A 27876-nucleotide genomic window follows, 5' to 3' on the forward strand; every position below is an offset into this window, starting at 1 on the left:
GGGGGGGGGGGGGGGCAGACAACTAAGTGACCATTTTATCAGTAAGTGTGAAGGCATTTGGGTGAGAGCCGGTTAGCTTCTGATTGAATCTTAGTTTCACAGCTAATAATAAAACCAGGACAAACATACACAAACAATACCTTCACAGGAAGCAATTTCAATATACACACATTATCAGTGTACTCAGTTAACCGACTTCGCGGTCAGTTCATGTGCACTAAGATACGGCAGATGACAACTAGGAATAAAAAAATTAAAAATCTACGGATCAATTGTATTAATCTAATGAATAACGGTAGTGGTAGTGATTTTTATGAACCATTTGACAGAAAATGAATAATACAAACCTAATGACACATCGAAAGTAAACCACAGTCATATTCCTGTACTCTCAGTCTAGCCTGACTTGATTACTCAAAGAGAAGCCACAGTTGTCAATGATGAATCTATAAAGATCAAAAGACTGGGTGTTAAGGTAGGACTCGAAAGCCAATGGCTGACCCAGATGCTGTACGCCTACTCAACAGAGCCCAGGCTGTCTACTCACATCCTCCTACCCAACATTGCTCACTCTGACTCGGGGTCAGTGAGCAGCCCTTCACACACTCCTCTATCTCCCGCCCTCAAACCACACAGAGGGAAGAGGCGGAAACACCCGGCATCTCCACTTCAATCTAACATGTTTTTTGGCAAACAACAACGATGCATTAAAAGCCATCATTAATTTCTTGCAGGTGCGACTCACTTTTACTAAGCATCATCTGCAGAACTGCACTCTTTAAGATTAGCCTGTTCTTTGGGCATGACTAAATTGTGATGTGATTATCTTTTTTCCAGTGGATTCAGAAGTTTGATATTCAATTAAAAAATATACTCTATTTTCACATTCATAATGACATTGTGCCTAGGTGATGGTTTGGCATGATTATGGTATTCATTTGTTGTGGAAAAAATGAATTGTGGTGGTAGTGTATGGACTACAATTTTGTTAAAGATTAGCCTTTTTGCTTTTTCTTGCTCCGGTGAAAGAGCATTGTACACTTAACTTTTTTCTATATATACACACACAAAACTTTCTTGATACAGAAATAAATACAAAAAAGACAAACTGTGTAACAGTTAAGACAACAAGATCATGTAAACATGACATAATTGATATTCATAAAAAGAAACGTTCACAATATTTTTTTGCATAAAATAAATATGCTCTTTTTTGATGCCAAGAATACATATACATATATATATATTACATATGATTTAGATTCCATAAAAATATCTTTATGGGCTTTAAGATACAGAGTAAAATAAAAACAAATAACCCCATGTGGATGATCTAAGAATACACAAACTGAAAGAGTTGGGCACATATTCACCTATAAGCTTGCAATGTCTTCCAGAAGCCAAAAAAAGTGCAATGTATATATGTACTGTACTGAATTAAACATTATGGGGCAGAAAAGTTGCAAAATCTAAAAGAAATGCCATCAAATGTATAATGTATATAATTCTAACAAGTAATTGAGTGCATTACCATCTCCTGGGTGAAAGGTACTGAAGGGAAGTAATTATTTGTCAATTAGGAAGAAGAGGGAATTTCTTTAACATGTCAACGAAAAATTATGAAAACTTGCATGGATTTGTTTTTATTTGTGAAAATATTTCTGTCCCTTTAACCCCTGTCTGATTGGTTATGGATACTCCGTACCCACCCTGTTTGGTACGGTTTAGTAGTCCTTGAAAAAGCAACGTTGTTGTAGAATCTGCACAGAAACATTGCACCCACACTCACCCACTTGAAAGCCCAGGCAGAAACACAGCACAGAAAGGTTTCAACAAGACGTTAAAATCAAGCTTCCTGCTTCTAGCTCGGACAGGATTCAAAGATGAAAAAGCTGCTGTGGGGCGTTGATTGGAGTTGCCTGTCATTTTTCCCTTTTCCTTCTCCAAATTCCCTCTTCATTGTGTGGGACTCACTGGGAGAAGTTGGAACAGACAGGCTGGGGAGCGAGGAGGTCAGGGAGATCAGGGAAAAGGCAGGTTTGAGGGGTGGGCACACTAGAGGGCACTGTAGTCCCACTACACACCCACATGGGTAAGTCTGGTGAGCTGCATGTTTTTGGCAGCCCTGCCCCTAAATGTTACAAGTACTCCGCTCCTCCTTCTGGGTTTGGCTCTCTGTGGAGGAGTGAAATAATCCATGAATCTCACAGCATACAGGGAAAACTCTGGCTACTTAGTCTCACTAAAATGCATTATTCTTATTGTTGTATGAATACATATAGGGATAAAATTGTGAGTCCTGGGTTCTGAAGGGGTCTCCCTAAAAACAGGTAATTTCCATTGAGAGGCCTTGGCTCGGGAATACCCGATCTCTGGGAGCACCTTCGTTAAGCACGAAGATACTGGTTTTAATGCAAACACAGAGTAAAATGAAACGTTGCTAATAGCTGTTGGCAAAATGTCCTGTTATTTGGGAGACCCGATTCTGAAGACCAACTTGTGAGAATCCTTTCGTTAGTAAAGATCTCAGTCCTAACTGTCTGGCCCTCAGCCCACCTCTTGTGGTATTGCGGCTCTTCTTGGAGGAACTGGGCGCCTGTCCTGTTGTAGTCCACCGAGTCGGAGTGAGCCTGGCTGAGGTACTTTGTAGTCTCATGCTCGCCCCCATCGCTGTCACGTGCCGACCGGTCCTCGGTGTAGTCCAGGGGCGCCCCCTCCCAGCCGTCCCCCTCCATCTTCAGGAAGCCCCCGTGACTGTCCTCCAACGGGGAGCTCTCGTCGAAGAAGAGTAAGCTACGGGAGCGGACTAGACAGAGACAGATAAAGCAGGTTGATCACTGCCATGACTTCACAGTCACTATGAAGGAACACAAAACCGTTCCTATATTTAGAGAAAGGAAAAACTAATTTCATTTAAATGGCGAGAGGGTTGTGGAGCAGGACAGTCATCTTCATTCAGCAGTAGTGTAGGGATTGTGCGAAATCTCTGGGGAGAACAATTCATTAAAGCTTCCTGTGTCAGGTTGACCTCAAGTTATTAAGGCAACCCAGCCCTCAATAACCAATCTGAGGACCCAGTAGACGTGTGTGGGATTTACATTTTGTGATCATTAGGGTGAATATTGTAACAGTGGCTAGTGCACTTGCCTGAGTGTCTGTTGCTTCTGAAATACTACAGTATCTTAAGCCATGTGCACTGCCGCACTGACAAATAAAGGATGTTTCACCCTTACATGTATTCACAGAAATGGTGACAGGCTAGCAGCGTATGACCGATGATATTATAAACGGGGACAACCAAGTAAAGGGTTTGTGTGTCTCATGCTGTAGATACTAGACTACACCACGAGGGGGTAGGGGACATACCCTGGCTGGCAGTGTAGACATCAGCCGAGGGGAGGGGCGAGGATGACTTCACAGTATTGGACAGGGAGGAGAACTCAGGCAGACAAGGCACAAGGGAGCCCAACACCAGGAAAAAGCACAGCGCCACCACCTGGCGGGAGGGAACCAGAAGCCGTCAGCAAAAGCACATGGTCAACGTGAGCAACAGGAGCACAGTGTGCTAGTGAGGTTCTGTTCTCCAACTGAGAAGGGCGGTTTTCTTTTTGCTGGTTTAAGTTGATGGGGATTGTCCAATGTGCTGTGTGGGGCAGGCCATATGCGAGTGTCCCTGTCCATTGCAGTGAGTCTTCACAAACCAAATAGCCATTTTCCATTTCGGACAGGCATGATCACGTCACCCACGTTATACTAAACGCACAGCATCTTAAGCATAGAAAATCCTGTACTTTTATATGGGACTGTTCAGGTGAGGGAGAATGGTAGCGCATGTAGGGAAAGATGTATGCAAATAATCAACATGAGATGTACCATAAGGCATGTTCCTGTTTGGGTAGAGGCCATCTTGCAGGATTGAGGCACCTTTCCTGTGACCAAGGCCTGAAGTTTCTGGAGCTGCTGGAGTAGTGTTCTAGAAAAAGAAGGAAGAAATTGCATGTTTGAGACTTCAGATGCAACCGTATTCGTTTACAGAATCTACAATACGAGTCCTCGTGAATGTTTTAAAACATCTGCTCCTGGAGAGTAGACTTTTTACTGTCAGCCATTACAACCAACCAGCTTCTTTCCAGCTGTTGGGTAACACAAGGCTAACTGCTCATTGGGTAGACACACAAACATGTAGACGCCTGACACGTTTTTTTGATTCCTTTTCCAGAAAAGCCCCCCCCCCACAAAAAAAATAAATATAAATCCTCTCCATCTGTCCATTTTCATGACTTTAGTGGAAGTACAAAGTCAACTAAGATTGAACGTAAAACAAACAATAACAAAAACTAGATTTACTGGCCAGCTCTTCGGAGCATCCAGTGCATAGAAGTTAATCTTTGAGACTAGAGATCATGTGAGGATAACACACTGAGGAATCAGAGCAGGACGTTATATAAGACGGCTGTATTTTCACTGTGTGAACCACGCTCTCACAGTAAACTCCCTCACACCGCAAAGTACAAGCTTTGCCCAAAAAGAAAGATATTCTAAACCACACGCAATGCAGACGCCCACTTGGACATAACCTCATCCATACATTGCGCACGCATGCATGCAGACACACATGCATGCAGACACACATGCATGCAGACACAGTAGATAGAAGCGACCCAGCTGACAAGGTCATTGGGGACAGTCAAATGTGCATGTTTACTTTAAATGTTGTGTTCTACATCCTTAATGGAAACATATAGATATTAAATGCGCTTTGGGGAACAGTCGGGGTTCCATCGTGCTGTATTACAAAATGAAACCAGGTGACATTTCACATTTTACACCACAAGATGGAGCATGCTGTCCGCCAGTGGTAAAAAAGCCATTGCCAATGGTAGACTGCACATAGCCCAAACACCATGAAACAATTTGCCATAACCAAAACTGTTACAAACACATGCAAACAGCTATACTAAATTTATATTGGGATACCCCAGATATACAATAACAAAGTGGCTGTGGTTAATACCAAATGTTGAAAATACACTATATTGTTACAGAAGAAGAGCTTGATGCAATGGTCCATTTGGATATGAAGGTGATTTTTCACTCGCTAAGTCAAACCTAACGCAATAAAACTGATGGAAACTCAGTGGAAACTCAGCATTAATGCCTCATTTTGCAGAGTGTCTTTATCATGTTTTAATTGAATCATTGTTGGTCAGGGCTTGGACAGTTGTGATCTATGAATCTTATATTGCTCCTGAGGGACTGAAATAGGCGGTGTAAAAAAAACATGTCAATACATTGGGAAACATCTGCATGAGTTATTCTGCGACTCCTTCAAATTCTTAAGAGCTGCCTTGGCCCTCTTTGTGAACGGAACCTTTTCAGCTGTTACAATATCAAGTACAGCAAGCACCTAGCATTCAGCTAACTGTATGCCAAAATCACTAGTAAAAGTGATTTTGCATTTTTACATTTTTAAATGCAGTGCACAAAGAAAACAGATTGCTTGTTACGCTGCCATCTTGCATTGACAGATAAGCCCATTCCGTCCCCGATCTGCCGGCCAAGGCGAGGCGCGTGCGGTTGGAACGAGCGCCCCCACACGTTGTCGCTAGCTGGCTCCTGTGTGTTCTATTTGGACTGCCTGCTAGGAGCTGAGTCAGAGGAATCTATCGTCGTAGGAGGCCTGCGGTTCTTTTTCTCGGGCCTCCAATTATTATGAGGCAGATTGGAGCGGGCACTTCTTGGAGACGCTTCACTTTGTGCTGTAATTAGGGGGAGCTATAACGTCCTGCTGTTACTTTCATCCAAGCAAGTTTAAGTGCCTATTGTAAATTAGAGGCTGCCACAGTATGGTAGAGTCTGTGTAGTCTGCAATCCCTGTTATTGTGCCCAATAACTTGCACTTGCACATTCGGTTGACACTGTGAAAGTTCCCCCACCCATTGAAGACCGTCTTAAGACACTGCTGAGTCACAGATACCCCACAAGGTACCTTTGAGAGGCTTCATGAGGATAAGTTATCCAAGGCTTGCATGGATCTTGTACTGCCTGTCTAGCATCACTTGAACTGTGTTCACGCATTCAATTGTGTGCCACTAAAGTCTGCCCCTCAAGTCTCACCTATTAGCGTTCTCCAGGGTTTCCACCTTCTTCCACAGGTCAGTGTTTTCAGATGTGTAGTTCTCCACCCTGTGAGAGACACATCCAGTCAATCTAAATACATATGTGATCCCACAGAACAAGGAGACATTGACATTAAAGTCATTCTGAAGAAAGTATTTTCCTGAGAAACTTACAGTAGCTAGTGCGTACATTTGTGTTTACTTTTTTTTTCTTACTGGCCCCCTGTGTGTACTGAACCCACAAACCTGGCATTGTAACCGCAATGCACTACCAACTGAGCTGTATTGGGTAAATGCTTTCCAAGCGAGAGGAATTTGGCCACCATTTTGAATTGACATAATTGAACATAACAGAGGGAATGAGCAATCGTAGCTACAGTGATTGAAAACTGGATGCTAACTAAAGCCTGCGACCCCCAAAGAGATACTGTTGATGCTACAGTTAAAGTACCCATGTACAAGGTACTTAGGTCTTACACATTAGCTAGCAAAGCAACAATGACCATGGAAAGTCTGAGAGAGATTTTCCTGGTATAAAGAACAGTTGCTCTCTCAAAGCCCATGCTGGAGTGGATTAAGTGATTGTGTGTGACTCAGATGACCGCAATCTGGACAAATGCCATTGGCATTAGCCTAGGAACAATCAAACAATGAGTGGAGAAATAAAAGAAGTGGAGAACAGGAATGAAGAAGAGGGAGGAAGGGAAAAAAGTTGGCAGACAGGAAACGGGAGAGTGTCCTGCTTACTTTTTCTCCAGGCACTCCACGTACTCCTTCTTTTTCCTGCGACTCTCCTGGGCTGATATCTAAAGAGAGGCATCCCCAAATCAATGAAAGGTAATATAATAAAAATACATTATTTACATTCTTAATAGTGCCTGGAAACAACGTTGGGGTTATAAAGTAGAAAAATAGCAGCGGTTTGGGTTTCCACATTTTCCAGGAGCAAAACAGTTTTTTTTCCCTGACTGAATTTCCATTTCCCGGATGTAAGCCTGTGGCTACCTTATTTTTGATTTTCCTGCGCACCCTCTTCAGTGCCTTCTCCTCAGTTTTGGTGAGGGGCAGCTTGTTGGGCACAGGATAACCCTCAGCGATCAGGGTGCGCTTCTCCTCCTCTGTCAGCATCAGGGGCCCTGAGGTGCCCTGCAGCTTCTGGGAAGAATCAAATGTTAGGAGTTGGTTATCCTTGGGTTCTGAATTTGGTCTTTGGTGGTACTGTGTGTAATGCCTATCATATCTGAATACAGGGACCACAGCAAAGAACTCGACTAGGTTTGCCCGGGTCAGTGAGAAGATGTAAATATGAACTCCTAATCTGTCCAGCAGCTGGAGTTGCCTGAAGCCCAGCTCTGCAAGTGCGTAGTGGGTGGCTCTGGGTCTAAGGACGGAAAAGGCTTGGCGCTGGGCCAAAGAACAGCCTTCCCCGGAAGGGACCCATCAACAGCACAGCCTGAAGTCATCAGGAAAGGCCTCCCTATCACTCAGACACATCAACTGGCTCGGGATTAACATTAACAGAGCTTCTCTGGTATTTACAAATGTGTGTGTGTGTGTGTGTGTGTGTGTGTGTGTGTGTGTGTATATACATATATCATGGAGGGTTGCCACTCCACAATACTTACGTGTGGGGCGGTGAGGAGGGGGGAGGAGGATATGGCGGTGGACGAGCGGGCCTGTAGCCGGGCCGGGCTGGAAGGTGGCATGGAGTGGGGGCTCTGGGACCCGTCACTGTCACTGCCGTGGCTGCTGGGAGGGGTGGGCGGGAGTTGCAGCTGATCGTCTGCGGATGGTGCGGGGTGTCAATTAAATGCATCACATGTAATACAACCCATGCACTCAAAGCCTTCGCCCGTCCAACCATGTGATGAGACTGAGGGGACAAAACGTCTGACTTCATCTGCCGTGTGGTTTTTTCGGCCTTAAAATACATTGGTTTCATTTAAACGGTGGAAAGGAGTGGGGCAAATCCAGACCTCGTAGCATTGTCATTTTTGCCAAAATATCCATAATTAAAATGGCAAATGACTTCTAGGTCTGCGCCAGTTAAAATAGCGAGACAGCTTAATTCCGGGGAGAAAGGCAGCCAGTGCTTCTGTTATGATTGCTTGATCCTGTCCTCCCATCCACCTGTCAGCAGGCCTCTGTGAAAGTATCGGAGCTCAGACAGGGATGGAGCGAGGACTGTGTTTTCTTAAAATATCTGTGCCGGGCAGAATTTCCCCCAACATACCTCCTAAAAACCTTAAGCTAGACCCATGCTGGTATGACCCACGCATTTAGTTTGGTGTGAGTCCAGAGTACACAGGACCCAGGTTTTTTTATTTCTTATATTACTGGAAACATAGGTGAAGAATGGGGGGAAAAATTGGCTTTGTTGAAGGGACAAGCAGACACAATGCAGACGTTATTGTTCCCTGGTCAGCCTGCACTCGGCGAAGTGAAGCTGGGCTGGACATGTGCTGCTGTTGGCTTGTGGTGATTGAAAATAAGATTTACGTTCGACCAGATGGGATTCAGTCTTATGTGGAGTTATTCTTCTGTACCATGAAGGCCATCTCCATAACCCCTGAACCAGTAAAAGTGTCTCTTTAACTGGGTTACTTCTCTAAAAGCAGCAACACATTTTTGACCACTAATAGTGCCAAAAGACTTCCCACCAAATAGGTTTACTGTATTTACCAAGTAAATGGTTCACATTTCAATTGTAATACAAAAAGGGCGATGGTATTTGGTAATTGGGCTAATGTGACATACTGGTACAACCTACAGAGGCCAGGAGTTATTGGGTTGGTAGTGCCATCACATTTTCTGTTTGTGCTATGGGCTAACAAATAAACACATTAGAAATGTGAGACTTTTGAGGCGGATCAAGGTCTACATATTTCCAGGGTGAATATACTACCTCTGCTACCTCTGTAGCAAAGATGGACTTTTTTCCCAAACCATTTTTTGTCAACTTCTCTTAGAGAGAAAATGTTTCATTCCTCCATATTGAGAAAGATTTTTTTTTGTTACTCAATCACTGACCTACAAAAGTACAACATTTTCCGAAGATAAAAAAAGACTTAGACATTTCTGAGAACTTAAGGTCAATTTTGAGAGTTAATCTGTTTGCAGTCTTGGGGCTGAACCAGTCTAGTTGCTTCTTAACCGTAAACTAGGGTTTAGTCCCTCTGTAGCTGAGGGTAGTCGTTCCCCATCAAGTGGCTCCATATCTATATCTTATCAACATACTACTTCTACTTCTGTGCCAAATATGGCTTTTATTGCAAACGTCTTTACTAGTGTCCATGTTTTCATTTTCATCTTTGCCGCACACCGCTAGTATTCAAAAGAACAAGTATTTGCTATTCCTTCATAATGAGACACCATTATGAATTCAGGTTTTTTTGAGGGTAATGAGCTGACTGACAAAGTCCTAAAATTTCAGAAGATAAAAGGCTTAAGGAATTATGGCATTTTTGAGAACTGGAGGTCAAAACTGACCTCTGTTGGAACTTTGAGGGTTAATCCGCTCCAGTCTAGGGCTGGAACTGGTCCTGCTACTTTTCAACAGGTGTATCGTGTCAGTTATAGCTTTGACTTCAGTTTCATACCACTGTAGCAGAGGGTACTCCTTCCGTTTTTCTGATATAATCTGGTGCTCCAAATAGAAAATGCTTACTTAATGTTTACTTTAAGGTAGACTCAGCAAAATGACGTAGATGCAGAAAAGTTAAACAGCATAGTTGGTACTTTTTCAGAATAACTAATAGCGTTGACCTGGGATAAACTACTTGGCCTCTGATTTCAGTCCCATGGTTACCATGGAGCATGACGCAGACTGACAATGTGAGTGATACTGTTACACCTGGCTCTTCTCTCCATCTGCGTTACTGCTCAAGGCAATGTCATTTTGCTGAGTCTAACTTTGAAGTAACAGATAGTATCTTGGTATATCGGAAAAGGCAGCAGGGTACTAAACTAAAAGTATACCCATTATTGAGAAAGGGAGAGACAAGGCAAGGGAACAGAATCCTACACAGCATATTATTTATATAAAAAATACTAGCAACAGACATAAAATCTTAATTTAAACATACCGTTGTACGATGAACTGGAAATTCGCATCTGAGACTTTTTTAAACATTGGTTATTTCCAAATGGATATTTCTGACTTATAGCGTAGGGTGGTCCAGCATTCTAAGCTGCTAAATGAAAGTGGCTCAAATTGAGATCTGTTCTACACTTTCAACTTTTGCATGTCAACAGGCTTTTCGTTAAGCTTCATTAGCAATTACAACAGAAACAAAACTACATGAATGAACAGAGACTGTCCAGTCTTGCGTGTGTAAGCCAACAGTTAAGAAAAAAATTCAAGCTAACACTTTATAATTGGAAACACTTAGTAGCTGAAATGAGCCTTCAATAATAGGATTTCATAAAAATATGGCTATCAGGAAACTAACTATTTAGATATAAAAAGCAACATTTTTGTGTACTCGCTTGCTTGCAGTAACTGTTCTTCCTAGCAACACCAGCTATTTACAATCGCTTTAACTCAGACTGGCTAACTGAGCTGAACATGCAGGCCAATGGCTGGAAAGAATCGTCACAGGAATATACTGGAGTGAGTCATGTTGACGCACGCTTCTTGTCAAGTTTTCGAAACCTCCGTATAAATAACATACTTGTAGAAGGTGCTATGAGCCGAGCCAGCAAGAGCTAACAACATATGACATCTGAACAAAACCTTTAAGATGAGAGCTGGTTCTTTGAGCGTGAAAGGGTCTCAAAAGAAACAGAGACATCCAAAAAAATTCTGCCAATGGCAACTTAACATCTTGATGTGGCCTTAAAATCCCCCGAAAAGCCATAGAATAGTTTTTCATCGCTTTAATATTATCTTGCTTATTGTGTTGGATCTCACCTGAAGGGATGTTGTGGCACTTGTTAACTTCTCTGGGTTCATCTTTGATTGCAGGTACAGGGTTGAGGTTCAACTCCTTGGGGCCCTAGAATTCAAGTAATATTATTAACAGCCTATTATTTGTATAGTAAACTAGCAATTCCACCTTTTTCAGATGGTAAACACAGCTGAAGACAGTTCAAAACTATTTATACAACTAAACAAAGGTTACAATCCATCTCCACCAGTGGTTCTTGGATGGGGTCCAACTGGTGGCCATGTTGCCAAGACACTTGAAGGTGATCAAATAACACGTATTGTTAATGGCGTAACACATCGGATTACTGGGCCTTAATCCTAAATTCTTCATAGCCCTCTAACTATCCAAACACTTCAAGATGTTCATGGTAAAATAATCATTGTTAATAATCATTTAGGTAGGCTGTCCATCTGCTGACCAGTGATAGTTGGTAAATGCTGGTCTGGGCTTCACATCTGACAGCTAAACCAGGAAACCCATGAGTTCCTCCAATGGACCATAATGAGTGACAGGGCTGGTCCTGTATGGATGCACTGAATGAATTGGTTCTTACCTCCACTCTCAACCTCTGTTGCCTTTCCTTAATGACAATCTGACCTAGATTTTGTGCAAAGGAGATTTTAAGCTGTTCTCTCAGCAAGACGCAACTCTAAATTCCACAGATGTGGATCTCCTTCAAATGGAGAAAGCCAGAATGGATCAGTGTTAGCTTATAAAGTGGCATAATCTTCCCAAATGGGCTGGGAAACCCCTTTTCCTAGTTAATGGATTAGGATATGTTCTAGGTTATGGGTGGGCAGACTAAGGGAATCCACTCTTAAACATGTAAAACTAGATTAAAAGTTTGTAGAAAGAATATGTAAATCACATTTTCTCGCCTGCAAATTGATTTTACAAACAAATCGTACATTAGAAATTGAATGTGCGGCCCTCTGTTGAATGTAAAAATCCCTTTTCCCCCTTGCACATCCCTCTTTTTAGTGATTCGGCTGCAGTTTCTCACCGTATCCTCGGATGAGGAGTTCCTGTGAGGTGGAGGGGCGAGATTGAGTGGCTGGGAGGAGTTGCCCATGGAGGGCACTGTGGAGAAAGTCTCTGCCTGTTGGCCGGGCTCCTGTTTCACCAGGATGGCCGTCAGGTCCTGACTGAAAGACCACATGCCTTCAAACTCTGGGGAGAAGAAAATGAAGACAAGGCAAACTGGTGAGTTTGTAGTCCTCAAGGGACGTCTACACATCAGGCAGTCTTAACAGTCATTATTATGACACGATCGTTGGATCAAACCAATAAGCCCCATCTGTCTTTCGAAAGGATATCACCAGAGGTGAGCACGACTGCGCGGGTGTACATGAAAGCCACAGGTGTGACGCACATCTATAGAATGGACTGCCGGTACAACCCAGGGCTAAAGGGAGCAGCTGATTGTGAAAAGCTGAAGAGCTTAAAACCTAGACGACTCTGCCTCCAAAATGAGTTTCCTCCTCTGTCAATAATCTAAGTGAAGATGGCATACAGTGAGAAGGTGGGCAGTGAGTACAAAGCCTTTACTGAACAGGGGCTATCCTGCAGTTTCAAAGTCAGTAGCAAAAGTACTCTCAAGCAGGGGTCCTCGTTAGCAGCCTGCTTTTTCCCCTCATTTGTTTGCTGGCACCCCAATTGGATCGATAAAACATTAAGCAGGCTTATAAAAAGGTAGTAGGCAGGCTTTCAAGTTGTCCTCCTTAACAGAAGACAGGTTGGGGTGCAGGCGAGCATCCCATGGCGACGAGGGGAAAGCGAGCAGTAGGAGCCTGATTACGGGCAGGGTGTAAATCCCTTCCCTACTGGGGTTTTATGTCCAGACTTTACCCCACGGGGGAAACCCAAAGTGGCGTCAAAATCTTCAATCCACTCAGCAAAGTCTGCTGTATTGAAAACGGTTGCAACATCCTCACATCGGGAGGGAGTCAACTAGACGCAGCCCCAGGAGGAATTTTGGCGGCGCGGATGGTCAGGAGCCTTAACCATTTGTACACCACAAATCGACCACAACTAAGCCCTGAGAGAGATTGCACTGAAAGATAATAATTTCCAAACTGGATTACATTGCTCAGTCTACTGTTTTATGCCCAGTCCACAATTTTTTTGTATATGTTTAGTAATTTATTAATGCTCAGTCTACTGTTTTTATGCTCAGTCCACTATTCTTATTTGTTAATTTCTTTTATACAAAATCGGACCAGATCAAATTCCTAGTTTGTTGTGAAACTTACTTGGCAATAAAACTCTTTCGGATTCTGATTTCCACAATCACAGAATGTTGCTTTAGTACTTCTGAGAAAACATATGAAACAATTTCCAAAATATATATATTATTTCTCAATTCTTGTTATCCTACATAATAACATAAGACGTGTTACAGTAGAACAAACTTTGGATTCTGCATCTAAGATTCCTGGCTTTTCACTGGGTACAGTCCATCGGTGAAGCAACTTGATACACTGAATAAACTGGAATAAATTGGACGTCATGGGATGGGATGGCACGTCATCCCAAATGAATAATGGCCAGCTGAACACAGTGATGGCTTTATGTACAACATCAAAATTAGATATTAAATTTGATATCTCGAATCACAGGCAAGGGCCTGGATGTACCCATCAGGTTGTGTGTCGGGGGTCCAGAGGGAGCATCGGGGTCGCCTTTGAAGTTTACATGCAGGCCACTACAGTTTGTGGTACTCCCGTCTCTCAGCGTCTCAGAGTGAGGCCGGGAGCTCATTAGTCAGGCAAATAGAGGGGGGGTGGCAGTTTGATCTCCAAAACATTGCACCTCGGAGGGGAGCAGTGAAGCAGCTGGAGAGCCCGGTTTAACAGCCAATCTTTTTTTTAACAATGGTTTTTTTTACAGTGTTCGGGGCAAATGAGAGGGGGCTCAATTCGGTAGCTAAATTCGACACATTTGGGAATTGGAGAGCAATGCACCGATCGACCAGCACACACGCACAAAGATACGATCACACTAGACTGACACTGAGTGGAAAGAATGAGTGTGCGGCCAGGATCACATTGATATTTCATCATATTCCATCCAATTGTGGATCGTGTCCATGATTCCACACATTTTATTGGGGATCCCTGTATCATTTTTGGGGCCAGCGGTTTAATGTTCCATGTGGTCGACTGTGGTTTAACACCCTGTTGAGTCTAAGGTCGTGCTTTCAGTCTACCCCAAGCCCTAAGTCAAACTTGGTGTGACGCAACCCGCCTTGAGAGCCAATGCGCTTTTTAACCACCAAACCCCCCAACCTTCCTGTGGGCTTGTTTTCATCTCTCTGTCCGTTGAGCTGGATGTGGATCCTCTCTTTTACGGCCCTTCTCTCCTTGGCCCCGAAAAAAAAAAAAAAAAAAGAGAAACATTTGTGTCTTAAGAGTCATTGCAAGGACAGCAGGAACCACATGGCTTGTCAGAGTGTGTGTGTGTGTGTGGGTGTGTGTCTGTGTGGTTGTGTGTGAGTGTGAGTGTGAGAGCGACAGAGGGAGAGAGAGAGCGCATGTCTGTGTGTCTGTGTGTGTGTTGGCTGACTGCCTGGAATCCCCTGACTTGATTCCTTGATTTCTCCGGGGTGGGCAGGGCTTGGCTGGGAGTGCACTGTATGAGCTCAGCTCCTTGGATGGGTTCTCTGTGCGGCACGGGATCGCCAGGAGATAGGGCAGAAGCGGAGAGCGCGGATATCGGAGGAAACTGACGTGATGTAGCATTTTTCAGTAACACAGGAAGACTTATGCTTTTAATCTAACTAAAAACTGTAAGCACCCTAAGCAGTCCTGTTGCGAGTGCTCTTGGTTTTGTCCTGAGGTAATATTGAGCACTGCGCGGTTTCTTATTTCTTGCGGTCAAAATACTGTATTACTAAAATAACTGAAGTGGCTTTTTCAGAATGACGCAGATGTAAATATATTATAAACAAGGAACAAAGAGGGGAAAACAAAGCATTCCCGACCTGCTTCCTCGTCCATTTTGATTGACATGGAGGGGCTCTGGGGCGCGGAGTCACCGCTCAGGGAGTAGCTGTGTTCAATTTGGATGTCAGGGTTGGGAGGGTCCATCTCCATGTCCAGCAGTGGGTTCCTGTCGGCCAGGAGGTGGTCATCGAAGAAGCTGCTGAACAGTTCGTTGGAGAAGTCCTCCATCTGTTCCGAGAAGTGCTGTGAAACAAAATCACAAACAAACATTTCCAACCGACTGCCAAATTAGAAAAGCATGTAATCAAATCCCATACTTAAAATATACAAAATGTGCATCTGCTCTTGGAATAATGAGTCATATCGTTTCACACATGGAGTCCGTGGGTTATATGCATTAGGCCATCAGTGTATGCTCAGTTTTTCCACTACTTTAGTACAGCGGGCAGACTGTGAGTCACGGCTGATGTGCAGAATCAGAACAGCTCTATTAACCCCTAGGGACACAGTCTGGCGCTTGGTATTCCACGTAACAGACCAGTTTACATTGACTTTCACTATACTCCACCTCCTCTCAAACCAGCTATGCCTAATGAATCCCAACAACACACACCACTAACAGCCTGTGATGTCAGGCTCAATGACCAACATGACTGGCTGCAACATATAAAAGAAAAAATAAAGAACTGCCTATCAGGCTCCACTCATTTTTCCAGATGTGTATAAGCTGTGTTTTAAAGAGTCTATATGAACCGTAACATACAGAAGAGAAATCAAGATAGGGTTTAAAATAGCTACAGCTTTTATAAAAATAAATAAAACATTTGTTTTTAGTAAATTAAATGTAAAAAACTCTAATAATTTTAGGACCATTATGGGGATCTAAAATACCTTTTACTACAGCTAAATAATATAAACCCCATAGACAGCTACTGCATAGTAAATCCAATGACCGCATCAGTGAATCCCGAGCCAGAAATGCTTCAGGATTTCTATTGAAGGACATTGCCATCAAAGACATGTGGAGACATGCTGAAAACCCAGAGCGAGGTCTGTCAATTGAAAACATCTACATCTTCAATTACATCAATATTACACACACATACTTGCGTTGATCTTTAATCAAAAAGGTGAAACCGTAAGACAGGTGCAACTGTTCACAGTACATTGAGTTGTGGGACAGTTTGTTTGCTCTAGTATGACAGAGCATGAGAGCCATGCAGCTGTCAAACAGAATGCCTGAGGGCTGCCCACCACACCAAAAGACAACCCCGTTCCACTCCATGGGTTGGGCGTGTCACACGCCTAGACACTATGCATTTTATGACAGGAGAACCAGTACAGACCAAGCCCTCGCCATCTGTCTGTCCTCTCAGAAGGAGTGCCATCACCTGGAGAAAAAAAAACATCTACATTGGCTGATAGCATTTAGGCATAACATTGAAAAAATCTTTAGGGAGCTTTTAATTTTTTGGTCATAATTTAGGATAATCTCGGTGGTGGAGCGGTAAATAAATTGCACTCAGTAATTAATTTGTCCAACTTCCCAGGATCTCATCAAGGATTTAGAGCAAGTGCTTATGAGTATATAAAGAGGCTTACTCTCCTAAGTTTGCTCCTACATTATCTATGTCCACAAAGCATAACCGGATGTCTGACACCATTAAACTGATAAGAAGAGCAGTGTGTGATCCAGCTAACTTATTGACGCAGCACCGTCTGTCGTCATCAGACTCCCTAACCACTTCGGGTGAGTGCTCACCAGGATAAACAGTCCCACCCAGACCCTTTCATCTACAGCAGGAGGTTCCTGTTGTGCACCGTTTGTGGCGGATGTGCTTGTGGACTGAGATAATCCAGACCGGAGTGATATGGTGTCTCGCTGCCAATGCCAAGATCCACTTAGGCGTTGTGATGGTTGGAAAAGGGTAAACAGGTAAATGTTTGGGGTTGTTGAGACTATAGCATCAATCGCTTAGATCACGCCCAGAATTTCCCATGAACATGATATATTGGATTTGGAGAGAATTCCAATTTGAAAATGCCTGGAAGCCAAAAGCATAAACGAAACAACTCAATGTATGCAATCAGTGACTTATTCAGGCCGCTCTGGATAAGTCAGCTGAATTACTATAAAGTAAAGCATCAAAAACCAGCTGGTTGACAAGAAACAAATATAGACATAAATGAGGAACTCCGTCATTAAGGCACACAATATCTGTTCATCGCATGCTCTTAAAGTAGACCAGCCAAGAACAGCCAAGGACTCTAGCTCAGCTTCCATTGGTAGTGGTGGTGACGGCGCTGATGCAACCTTTGCTGACAGCTTCCATTGGTAGTGGTGGTGACGGCGCTGATGCAAGCCCTCTACAGTTTCACATACGTCCTTCTCCTCAGCATCCCAGAGGCCAAGATGTGGAATTTTCAGAGGAAGACAGAGGGGCCTCCTTCTCCCTTGCATAAGCTTTGAGAGAGACTCGAGTACTGAATTCAGGTCATATTTGGGACAAGAGGAAAGAATAACCTCACACTTTTCTTTTGGTGGGGTCACTATGACGAATGTTTGCACATAAACCTACTGGAAATGTAAGCAGGAAAGCCGACAGGATCAGAGTCTTTTTGGGAGTTGCCTCTCCCGCAACATTTTCTCTATAGTGATTACGTTGTGGCTAGACCAGAGAGTCGGCTTTGAAGTCCGACCAGGACAGCACTTGAATGCAAAATGATTTAGGGAATATTTGGATTTTCAGAATGAGACAGAGAAATCTTGTTCTTTAAACAGCAAACAGGTAATGAGAATTCATTATAGTTTTGGCACTTGAGTTCTTCTCTCATCTGTCATTTTAGCGGTGGCGATGGTAGACAATAATTACAGAGGTCTGTCAGAAGGGGATAGAAGAGAAACAAAGTTAAGCACCTTGGGGGAGCTGTATGGTCTTTGTCTGGGGGTGGAGAAAAGACAGGTTCTGCTGCTCCAGATGTTCCATCAGCCCTCGTCGGCCCATCTCTCCAGCTGGGGCAGATGGTTCGGGTCTGGACAAACAGGACGTCCTGTAGAGGGGGAGGGGCTGCTGGGTGCTAGTCATTTTGCAAGCCCTCTCATTAAAAACTCTGTTGCTGAGAGAGATGGGCATGTCCTGAAAACTACTATAGGGAACCGAAGTGGTCAAATATGCTCCAGAGCAACTCAACTTTCCAGCACTGTACATCAGTACCTGGTCAATAAAGCGTGTTTTCTGTGCATATATGCCATGCCCTTTAAAACAAACTATGACAACAGTTGCCAAATATTGAAGAACCCTATGTTGTCACAGACTTGCAAACCAAAAATGCTTCTTGGGAATAGAGATCTAAATGTGATTGCAAATCGTGATGGCACTGCATTTTGTCTGGCCTCAGGGTTTTTCAGAAAAAGAGGAATGTTGCCATATCTATCTGCAACATTCTAGACATTCTGACAAACAGTAAATAAGACAAGCAGGCTTGCCTTCTTTTCAGTGAAGTAAAATTGGATGTGCTAGCATTTCTAGCTAGGCATAATAAGATCCAGTAATGCCCTCCTGGCAGACAGAATCACATTCACTGAAAAGAATGCATAACAGTAGGCCTGTGTTTCAGCCGTAGACAGTGAATGATGCACTGAAGTCAAGCGGCTTATAGTAATATCAATGTGCTTCTCAGCATTCCTTTTGGTGATTCAAAAAAAAAAATCCCTCAGCTTGGTGACCAATCAGAATGAAGCATGCAAATTAGTCAGGCACTTGCAGGGGGAAAACTGGAGTGCAAGGTTCGCATGGAGCAGCTCAGCAGAGGGAGAAAATGTGCGTTTGTAAAAGGAAAAATAAAATCGGCCAATAACAGTTAGGGCCAGGGACCACAGCCAAGAAAGCCGCTAGACTCTCAGATCTGCAGGAATGACTGTTATGCAGTTCAAAAGGACCTACTCTGTGGATATTTGCCCTTATTCCTGAGAAGGAAAAGAAGAGATCTATCTTCTCATAAGAAAAATTACTTGTTCAGGGGTCGACAAATGATGATTAGGGATGCTTTTAAAAACAGAAAATCAAGAGGAAATGTGACAACAGGAGTGTTATGATCTGGACTATGTCCAGTTTTTACAAGCTAGTACAAGAGGGAATTCCAAGCAGAAGGAATATGCGATCATATCAGCTGTGATCTATGACGTTTTCTTGACAGCTTGAGCTAATCTGACCTCCATTATAAGCCGCTTCAGTGCAAACGATCTGCCGCATCCAAACACACACACCTGCGGCTACAAGGGTCTGGTCACATCCCACAGCCCTTGACAGGCTTTCAAATTGGACCAGATTGTCAAATGTGATCCTGATAAGAGTCTGATGCTTTTCCATTAACAACTTACATGCATACTTCTAAATAGCGAACACCTGCAGCCCCTAGGATAAAGGTGCTGGGACCTTTTGGATTTAAGCTACATCTCCTGAGTGTAACCCACTCCCTGTCCTGCAAAGAAGACATTTGGAAGTGGCACTTTTACATAAGAATTACGATGATGTTCGACTAAAGGATATGTGTATTAGTAATTATTGTATTACGCACAGCATATGTTAGACCGGACCACTTCAATAGGAACACTTCAATAGGAACAATGCGTAGCTTGACATACTGTACATGCTTGTGATGACTGGCATTTCGAAAAACTCCGAAAATCAATCAGACTTGACAATCCCCAACTCCTGCGGCCTCGGAGTGCAAAACGTAATTTATTCATCTAGTGTTGAGGTTAAGACAGTTGTCGGCAGACCGTGGCCTGAATTCCCCTCTGCGTGAGCAGCGAGCGTGCACCCTAAAGTATAGCCTTATGAAGTTCCCATCCCCCACTTTCCCTGAGTGGAAAGGCCTGGTTTACTAATTCCAGTGCAGAAGCTTTCTTTAGCGAGCAGAGGGGTTTTGAAAACCGCAACCACTGGAGACAGGCTTCTGTGTTGTCACACAGACTGCTTTCCTGACCTTTTACGCGTTCATTTTGGATCCATTTGGAATCTGCGACAGATTAGAGGCCAGCCCAGAGAAGATGATTGTTGAGGGGAACACCTTTTCTCTGAAGCCCCGGGGTCCTGAGGGTCTGGAGTTTCACTTTGCTGTGGGGTTGGTGGCCAACCGAGAGGGCTGTGAAACTGAAGCCATTTTAATCACTTCTCAATATTGCCTCCTGCTTGCGACCTAAAAGTCACCATCCGCTCTTTGACTGTTTGTTCCCAATTTTCTGTCTTCAGCTTGGTACTGGAGCCTGTAATTTGGTTTCTGCGTTTCCCATTGACTCCCACACTTAGCAATGACAAATTATTACTGTCTATTGCGCTTCCTGTAGTTAATAATGCACTGTAGTGCACTTAATACTTCATATATATTACACTATACCATTCGTTTTCCTAAATAGTCTGGGGTAAAAAAAAGTTTCTAACAAGTGTTGTTACTGTTGGAATCAACCATAGAGACTTTATGTGGAAGCCTTGTTCCAGAAAAGGTTAACACTGATCCACAATGGTCTGAGGGAACCAGCGGGGCAAGGTGAACAGTCAAGGAACCAGAACATAGCGTTTAAGTTTGGATGCCATTGAAATACGTACGACAACCATTTCAAAGAAATAACAACCCTCCCTTATCCTTGTCATCATAAGCCATAAACCTGAACCAACCTTACAGCTAGTTCATTTAATTTGGCCACTGTGGAATGTAGACTTTTGGACAGGTTTTGTCAGGTCCATGCGGTCCAACTGCTTTATTAAGATCTAAATAGATATGCAGGTAGATATTAAAAGACAAGCCTAGCACGGTCCCTGCAGTGGTTCCAGCAAACCTCTCCCTGAAATCTATCCCTGAAAGCTCCATCCTAACAATGTGTTCCAGATTAAGTCTGGCTTCTTTTCTGACATTTCATTTACAGAGCTGGTTGCCAGAGACTTCAACACAGGGTTGATTTACAGACTGAGAAAACTGCCCACCAGTCTAAATACAACAACAAACACGTATCATTAAATATACTTCTTCTTGTCACTGGACCATAGATAAGCCAAACAACTATTTTAAAAGGCTAGCAGGAAAGGCCTTTGGAAATGGCACAGTGACATAGTATTTCACACCCCTGTGAGAACAACCTGCCACACACTGATACAATGTGAGGCCGGATTACTCTGGAAGCTGGGAGGATGGGTTGGTACTCCAACTACAATATGAGCTGTCCTCCTATTACATGATGGTAAACATGGTGATACCTTCAAGGATGTGAGAAGGAAATTAGTGAAAGAAGCAGTCATGCACAAATGAGTACACAAGGACTGCCCAATAAAAATAATATAAATACAATAGGCTCAGCAGAACCAGGTCCAGTTAAATTTTCTGAAAGCTCTATAAATTAAAAGTCTAAATCAATATATTATTAAAAACTGGAAGAATCTCAATCATTTAATTTATTTAAAATTAATATCTGGTCCAAAAATGATCTTATTTGTCTTTGGTTTACAAAGAGCACCAGAAACATTTTATAGCCATTATGTTTAATTAAAAAGAAAAAGAAGAGAATATAGAGACACTAACTGGTTGGACAGCATATAGCATTGTTGCTGTCTAAATGGATCAGAGCCTGCAGCCATCACAGGTCAGAGCGTATTACCAGGGTGTGTGCTCCATAACTGACTGGAAGTTACCACACCTTTGCTATTCACCTCTGAAACACAGCTGAAGGACTGATAATAGCACCTTGAACATTTAACCTTTCTAATGACATTTAAGTGTGTCACGTTTCACTTTATTGAGGCTTTGACAGCAGATGCACCTTAGTAGGATGTATGTTCAGGCTGGGATCTGCCAGGGACATCATTTCGATGTAATCACAATATGTATGTATTGTGATTCTGATGATTTCTCTGATTTAATAAAGTGATTTTATGTTTATATGTAAGTAATAAGGCCCAAGGTGGTGTGGTATATGGCCAATTGACCACGGCTAAAAGTTGTTCTTAGACACGACGCATCACAGAGTGCCTGAACATGGCGCTTAGGTGTGGTATATTGGCAATGTATCACAAACCCCAGAGATGCCTTATTTCTCTCACAAACTGTTAACCAACGCAAAAGAGCAGTAAAAATGTATGTGATGTCGTATCTGTGTTTTACAGACCCATATTCCACAGCTATCAACTAATCAGCATTCAGGATTCAAATCAACCAGTTTATATTTATATGTATATGTATATTTATACACATACACATACATATTTGAGGTATTGTTTCTGCTTTTTAGATTGTTGGGAAAGATAAATGAGAGAGGTACTGTAAGAAGCAGCAGTGGGCTGGATCTAAACCCACGCTGAAACAGCACCTGGAGGCAGCAGTTTAGACCCCTGGACCCCCCCAGGCCACTAAAGGTATATACTTTTCCTTAACAGAATACCTTTAGTCAAGTAGTGTTTTCACATTTACGGCATGTTTACATTTACTCAAGTATGATATTTGGATACTTTTCCCACACCTGCAAATGGCATAATCCACAAAGACAGAGAAATCCTTATAGGGGGGACAGGACGCCTCTCTTAGAATCTTCAATGAATCCAATGCAAAATCACAGAATATTAGCTGGAAGAGTCTTGACAGGAAATTTCCATGAAGATCTACTAGGAGTCAAGGGTCACAATAGGTTAAGACCATAACTAAGGCGTAAAAACGTCCACATGGAGAATTTACTCTCCATGTGGAAGTTGAGTAAATTGCAGCACCAACATCCTATTCAAACCAAATCCACCCAACGCTGCTATGGGTAAAGTACATTTAATAACATACATCCGGTGGGTATTTTGTTTCTCTATATATAGAAATGTACAATAAGAACCAAATAACCTTTATAAAACTAACTTGCAAATAGTTACAATAGCTGTAACAAAATATGCTTTAGATTTTAGAGGTATGATAGGCACACTTTTCAGTCTTGTTTTCTCACTTGAACAGAAATTCAGAGAACTGTAGTTTTGTCAACCAGGAAATAGATTTTGCTTTCCCCAATTCAACCTGGTTTCAGGGGTAGTTGTTAGTATATGGCAGTCTGAGACTCCATTTAGGATAATATTTTCCATTATTTTACAATAAGCAAAACATACGATATGTTACAAATTAGCAAAAACATATGATACATTACATCTGCCACTGTTCGAAGTAGATGTTCATCTCTGAGTGATGACAATCGTCATTATGGGCATACTGTGATACTACAATACAAAATGTATACATAATGCCACTATAAGGAAGAATAAAGCATACCACAGACTAATCCAGTAGAACCAAGCAACATACCTCCATATTTGAACTGACAATAAAGTGGTTTTATTCTACAGCTTTTATCAGATGTGAGGAGATTGGATAACCTTGGTAACAAATAAATTATTGTATTATATAATACAGTGGAACAGTCTGTGATATTCTGCAGCAGAACCCATATAGCAAAAGTGTACACTATTGTAAAAAAAAACTAAGCTTACCACAAGCCATTTTTGGTAGACTAGTATCTGTCTGGATTTTTTGCATGCATGCATCAATTCTAAAGTATTACCTAACTTTTTCATAACTGTCAGTATTGGACCTGGTCCAAAAATAACACTAGAAAGCTCAGAGCAATGAGTCCATAGGACGGTAGTGGGAAGGAATGTAGCTAGCTGGTCTCTTTACCCCCTGCTAGAAGGTCCTTGGCAAAATTTTCTTTTGATAGTCCATCCACATAGATGCTCTACAATCAGTAACACTTCAACCAGCCATTACCATAACCCTATCCTTAACCCTATCCAACCCCAAAACCTAACCATTACCCCAACCCTACCCAAAACATTATCCCTACCCCTTATTCTAAACCAAACAGTAACACTAATTGTAACTGTAGCAGGCAGTTGCTTATCAACAGTCGGTTTGTTGATAGTAAGACCATCTGTAGAGCATCGGCAGACTATCCAAATAAAGTGGAACCAGCTCCTTTCCATCCCCCGCTCTGACTCCCCATCTGAAATTACTGTGTCTTGACTGCAAGGCCCTGACTTGCTGGAGTTTTTTTGGCATGCCCAGTCGTGCTCCATCACCTGTGAGCAGAACCAGCCGCAGGCTTGTCTGAGACCCAGGTGTGTTGGCCGGTCACCCTCCAGCTGGGATCACCCTGCTTCCAGACAAACACAGACTTACAATGAGGCACATGCAGGTGCAATTCAAATGTGCACAACTACCCGGATGAATAGTCTGCATCCATAATCAACGACAGCACACTGCTGAATTAGGGGACAGAAACTGGTTTCATTTAAACAAAGTAGATTTACCAGAACAGCCAGATACAAAGGTAATGTGCAAAACCCATAAGAAAGTATGTAATCCCTGCCTAAGTAATGACCCCTGGGGCACATTTCTGAAAGTCCAATCAGGATGATAGAATACATTCATACAAAGAAAGCATCCTGCGCCGAATGAACAAATAATACTGTAGGCATTGTGGCCACACTTTCTGATCTCAACAGCTACACAATGGCCTGCTTATCTAGTTAACCCACCCATGCAATTACCTGAAATGAACGGTGTTTAAGTGCTTAGTAAGAGAGGTTCATCAAAGGCAGCATTGAAAAACCCCAAAGCAGCCACGGAATTCCAGATCCGAGCTATAAATAAAAACGTAGTGCACAGAAAACCCAAACAGTTGAAATCCTTAAATGACCCATCTAGTATATATTTAACCACCCCCCCCCCCCCATAATAGTTGGCAAAACATACACTGCCTATTACTTGCTTATCCCCACCCCTCCCTCCGAAGGCTGTCAGTGTGTCGTTTTGAAATTACAACCTGCCTTCTTCTGAATGGAACACAAACGGGTTCTTTCACTGAAGGGGCCCCAGGCTGGTCTCATTGCTCTGGCCCAAAAAGGGGCTTCAACAGAGGGCTGTGCAGGGGCAAGCAGTGGCTGACTGATGAGGGTCACACACACACACACACAGACTCTCATTCACTCTCGCACAGCACTGAGGCGGCAGTGGAATTGATTTGTGCTAAAGACAGATCAGTCCTCTCCTCACTGTCCCTGGGCCTTAGGAAAGACTCCACAACCAATCCAGCCATTGAGGGCAGAGGGCCAGGCCTGCTCAACACACCCCCAACAGCTGGGAGAATGTGGAGGGACATCTGGGTCCATTATAAATCTGTATCAAATCCCCATCCTCAAGTGGCCTATGTGCCCAACCAGCTGAGCTGATGCACTGGCTCAATTTGAATAGCCTTTATGTCATATGATTTCCCATGCACCTGAATGAAACATTTTAATGATACCTCTATGGGTCAGTTCCACCGGCACAGATTGTGAAAAATCAAACTCAATGTACTTCTTTGAGCTTGATTTTACATTGAGATTGATTTTCATTCCAAGGCTTAATCTGTTCCTGCAAAATCGTCCCTATATGTCCAACAGGTTTTGGGTTTGGATTAGGCATTGGGCAATTGGGAAGTAGTGAAAAGATAGAAACCAGCAGCATTCTCTTCAAAATAAAAAAAATGTCATCTTGGAACATTGCTACAAAACTTAATAGGATCCTTTCCAGATTGCTCACCACACGAATAACCCCCTGGTAGTCCAGTTCTCCACACACTAACCTAGTAACAATTCTGCACCCTGTCATCTCTATGCAGACACATTATTAGGTCTGTTTATCCTTTACATTTTTATTCATGCGAGAAATGTGCTGAATGTCTGCAGCTATCCAACTGCGGTAAGTAAGTATAATTAGAATACGCTTTTGATTTGGAGCCATTCACTGAGAACCATCATTCAAGTGTGATCTTTTTCACATCTGTCACAACAGCCTTTACAAACGCGGTGGAGCCGGATGCGTGAGCAGGATCAACTCCACCTAACACGCCCACTTCAGGTCCGGCAGGATTGGGAAAGAGAATTTGCTGAATTACACAGCTGAGCAAATTAAACAGCAGTTGCATTAATGACGGCTGTTTATCTTTCGTAATCGTTTGAGACATGCATGTGACGAACCCGGAACCGTTCTCTGACGTGCATTGGACATCTGAAGTGCGCTTGTAGACACAGCGTTATCCATCATATAAGGTTATTATGGCATAATAAATACATCACTGAAGGCGTATACAGCTTAATAATGAATACAAATCAGAAAAAAAACAGCGACACACGATTCACCTTGCAGTTCCAGTTCACAGTCAAGCACTAACATTTGTGCGAAAACAAATATTGCTCAAATTCTGTAGATTACCAATTAACTATGAGCACATACCACATTGTTGAGAAAATCCCCTTCGTTCAAATCTTCAAGGTCCAACAGGTTGGCACTGGGGAAAAGTTTCTCCGGGGCGAAATTGTCCAGAATGGTGTCCATAAGTGCAATTAATATAATTCACTTCTTTGATTAAAAAATGTAGATTTCTACAAATCAATACAAATTTAAGTTGTTTAAAATGTTAAAAACCGGTGGCAGCAGCTGTTTTAGGCTACTCTGCTTTGAGCGATCTCCTATACAACTAAAATGTTGATATGCATCCCCCGACTCAGTAGGTTGTTGCGCTTATGAATGCACAGTTTTAGATTTCATATGCGCTATAATGCGAGGTGTGCTCCTCAAGTTCAATCAAATCAGTGTCATCCAGCTGCGCTCCGTCTCTAAGGAACAAATCACTTGATTCATATTTATGATGGTACCGCCCCACTTTCGCTACTAACTAGTGAATCCCCGCCTCGTTTCCCTTTTTAAAGAAACAGTAGCGTTCGTGGTTTGCTCATAGCTCCGTTAATAGCCTTTGCTTGACTTGCAAATATATCATGTGAAAATATCAGGTTTACGCTATTTCAGTATAGATTATTATGGAGTAAATCAAATGGATGACAACAATGACACGACATTTTAGACCTACGCCAAAATTCTTATCATCATATAATAAAATAGGATTTTATTAACACTCCATGTGAGTCTATATGCAGTGAGGCGATGGATTAATTCCAAAAAAGAAGACCTAACCTATTATCTATTAATGCAACATGTTTTGCTGTACTACTGTGTTGATTCGCAGTAGTCTAAGTCATCACAGTTCATCAGAATGATAGAGACATCTTTAATAACTGAGAGTGTGCATGTGTGGTTTTGAATGCTCTGCATGCTGTAGTTGTCCTCGTCTGGCCTGATGCAGTGGTGTGTTCATGTCTGCAGTGATATACTGACAATGTGACAATGTGTATGTAATGATGAGAAGAGTGGTTTGGTGTGGCGGGCTGGCTGTGTCTGGCAGAAGATGCCACAGATGCCATATTTTTATTTGACACTTTCACGCCACAAGAAAATAATCCTACAGTAACCGGAAATGTATATTGTTTTGTGGATTATACTGACATTTTGTTTAGGCTGTTGATATATTTTCTGTATGGTAAAATCAAGTAGTCATATCAATATAAAAAATATATAATTCCCTTCTAATTACTGTCGTCCAGTTTGTTACTATAGCCCTGATTCATTGCAACTACACTGCAGGATTGGGAGAGTCAAAGATCGAGATGCGTACACCAATGTATATCTTGCCCAAGCTGCTCCACTTCTCATCTCAGCGCTTGCTCAAACAGGAAGTTTCTGTCAGTAGATATGCAGTGGAGAAGAGCTCATTAGACAGTCATCAACTACAACTGAGCTTGCAGGTGCCCCATCCAGCAAAAGGAGCTGCTATAGAGCAAGGAGTCAAAGGCAACCCTGTGTGACACGCCCCCACATTTCGGGCTGCACTGAGCCAGTTTGCACTGCCCTCTGCAGGAATCCAAGGCACAGTCGGCATGCCACAACCAATATTCAAACTTCTACTGTACTTGGATCACTCAGGGC

General features: G+C 42.7%; 1 protein-coding gene across 2 annotated transcripts; it reads right to left on the minus strand.

The window, feature by feature from the left end:
* On the minus strand, positions 1 to 26660 carry creb3l1 (cAMP responsive element binding protein 3-like 1). Of its 2 annotated transcripts, XM_020053473.3 has the most exons (13): positions 26290 to 26374; positions 17912 to 18045; positions 15033 to 15237; positions 12054 to 12220; positions 11032 to 11116; positions 7745 to 7902; positions 7125 to 7274; positions 6867 to 6925; positions 6118 to 6186; positions 3874 to 3973; positions 3367 to 3496; positions 2557 to 2806; positions 1 to 2175 (listed from the first exon to the last, which is right to left on the minus strand). In XM_020053473.3, exons 3-13 carry the CDS (start codon positions 15220 to 15222, stop codon positions 2139 to 2141), a joined length of 1395 nt encoding a protein of 464 aa, XP_019909032.1. In that variant the 5' UTR covers positions 15223 to 15237; positions 17912 to 18045; positions 26290 to 26374; the 3' UTR covers positions 1 to 2138. The 2 variants fall into 2 exon arrangements, with proteins under 2 accessions (XP_019909032.1, XP_010897703.1); XM_010899401.4 differs by lacking the exon at positions 17912 to 18045 and having other exon boundaries at positions 26290 to 26660.
* Between the last annotated feature and the right edge of the window lie 1216 nt (positions 26661 to 27876).

Source organism: Esox lucius, chromosome 2 (assembly GCF_011004845.1).
Source record: "Esox lucius isolate fEsoLuc1 chromosome 2, fEsoLuc1.pri, whole genome shotgun sequence".
Lineage (NCBI taxonomy): Eukaryota > Metazoa > Chordata > Actinopteri > Esociformes > Esocidae > Esox > Esox lucius.

Coding starts and splice junctions, on each gene's coding strand:
- creb3l1 (XM_010899401.4), bottom strand. CDS start 26,391: ATGGACACCATTCTGGACAATTTCGCCCCGGAGAAACTTTTCCCCAGT. Junction 6,187..6,866: donor GTGGAGTGCCTGGAGAAAAA/GTAAGCAGGACA, acceptor TGTCTCTCACAG/GGTGGAGAACTACACATCTG. Junction 2,176..2,556: donor GAGCCGCAATACCACAAGAG/GTGGGCTGAGGG, acceptor ACTCCTCCACAG/AGAGCCAAACCCAGAAGGAG.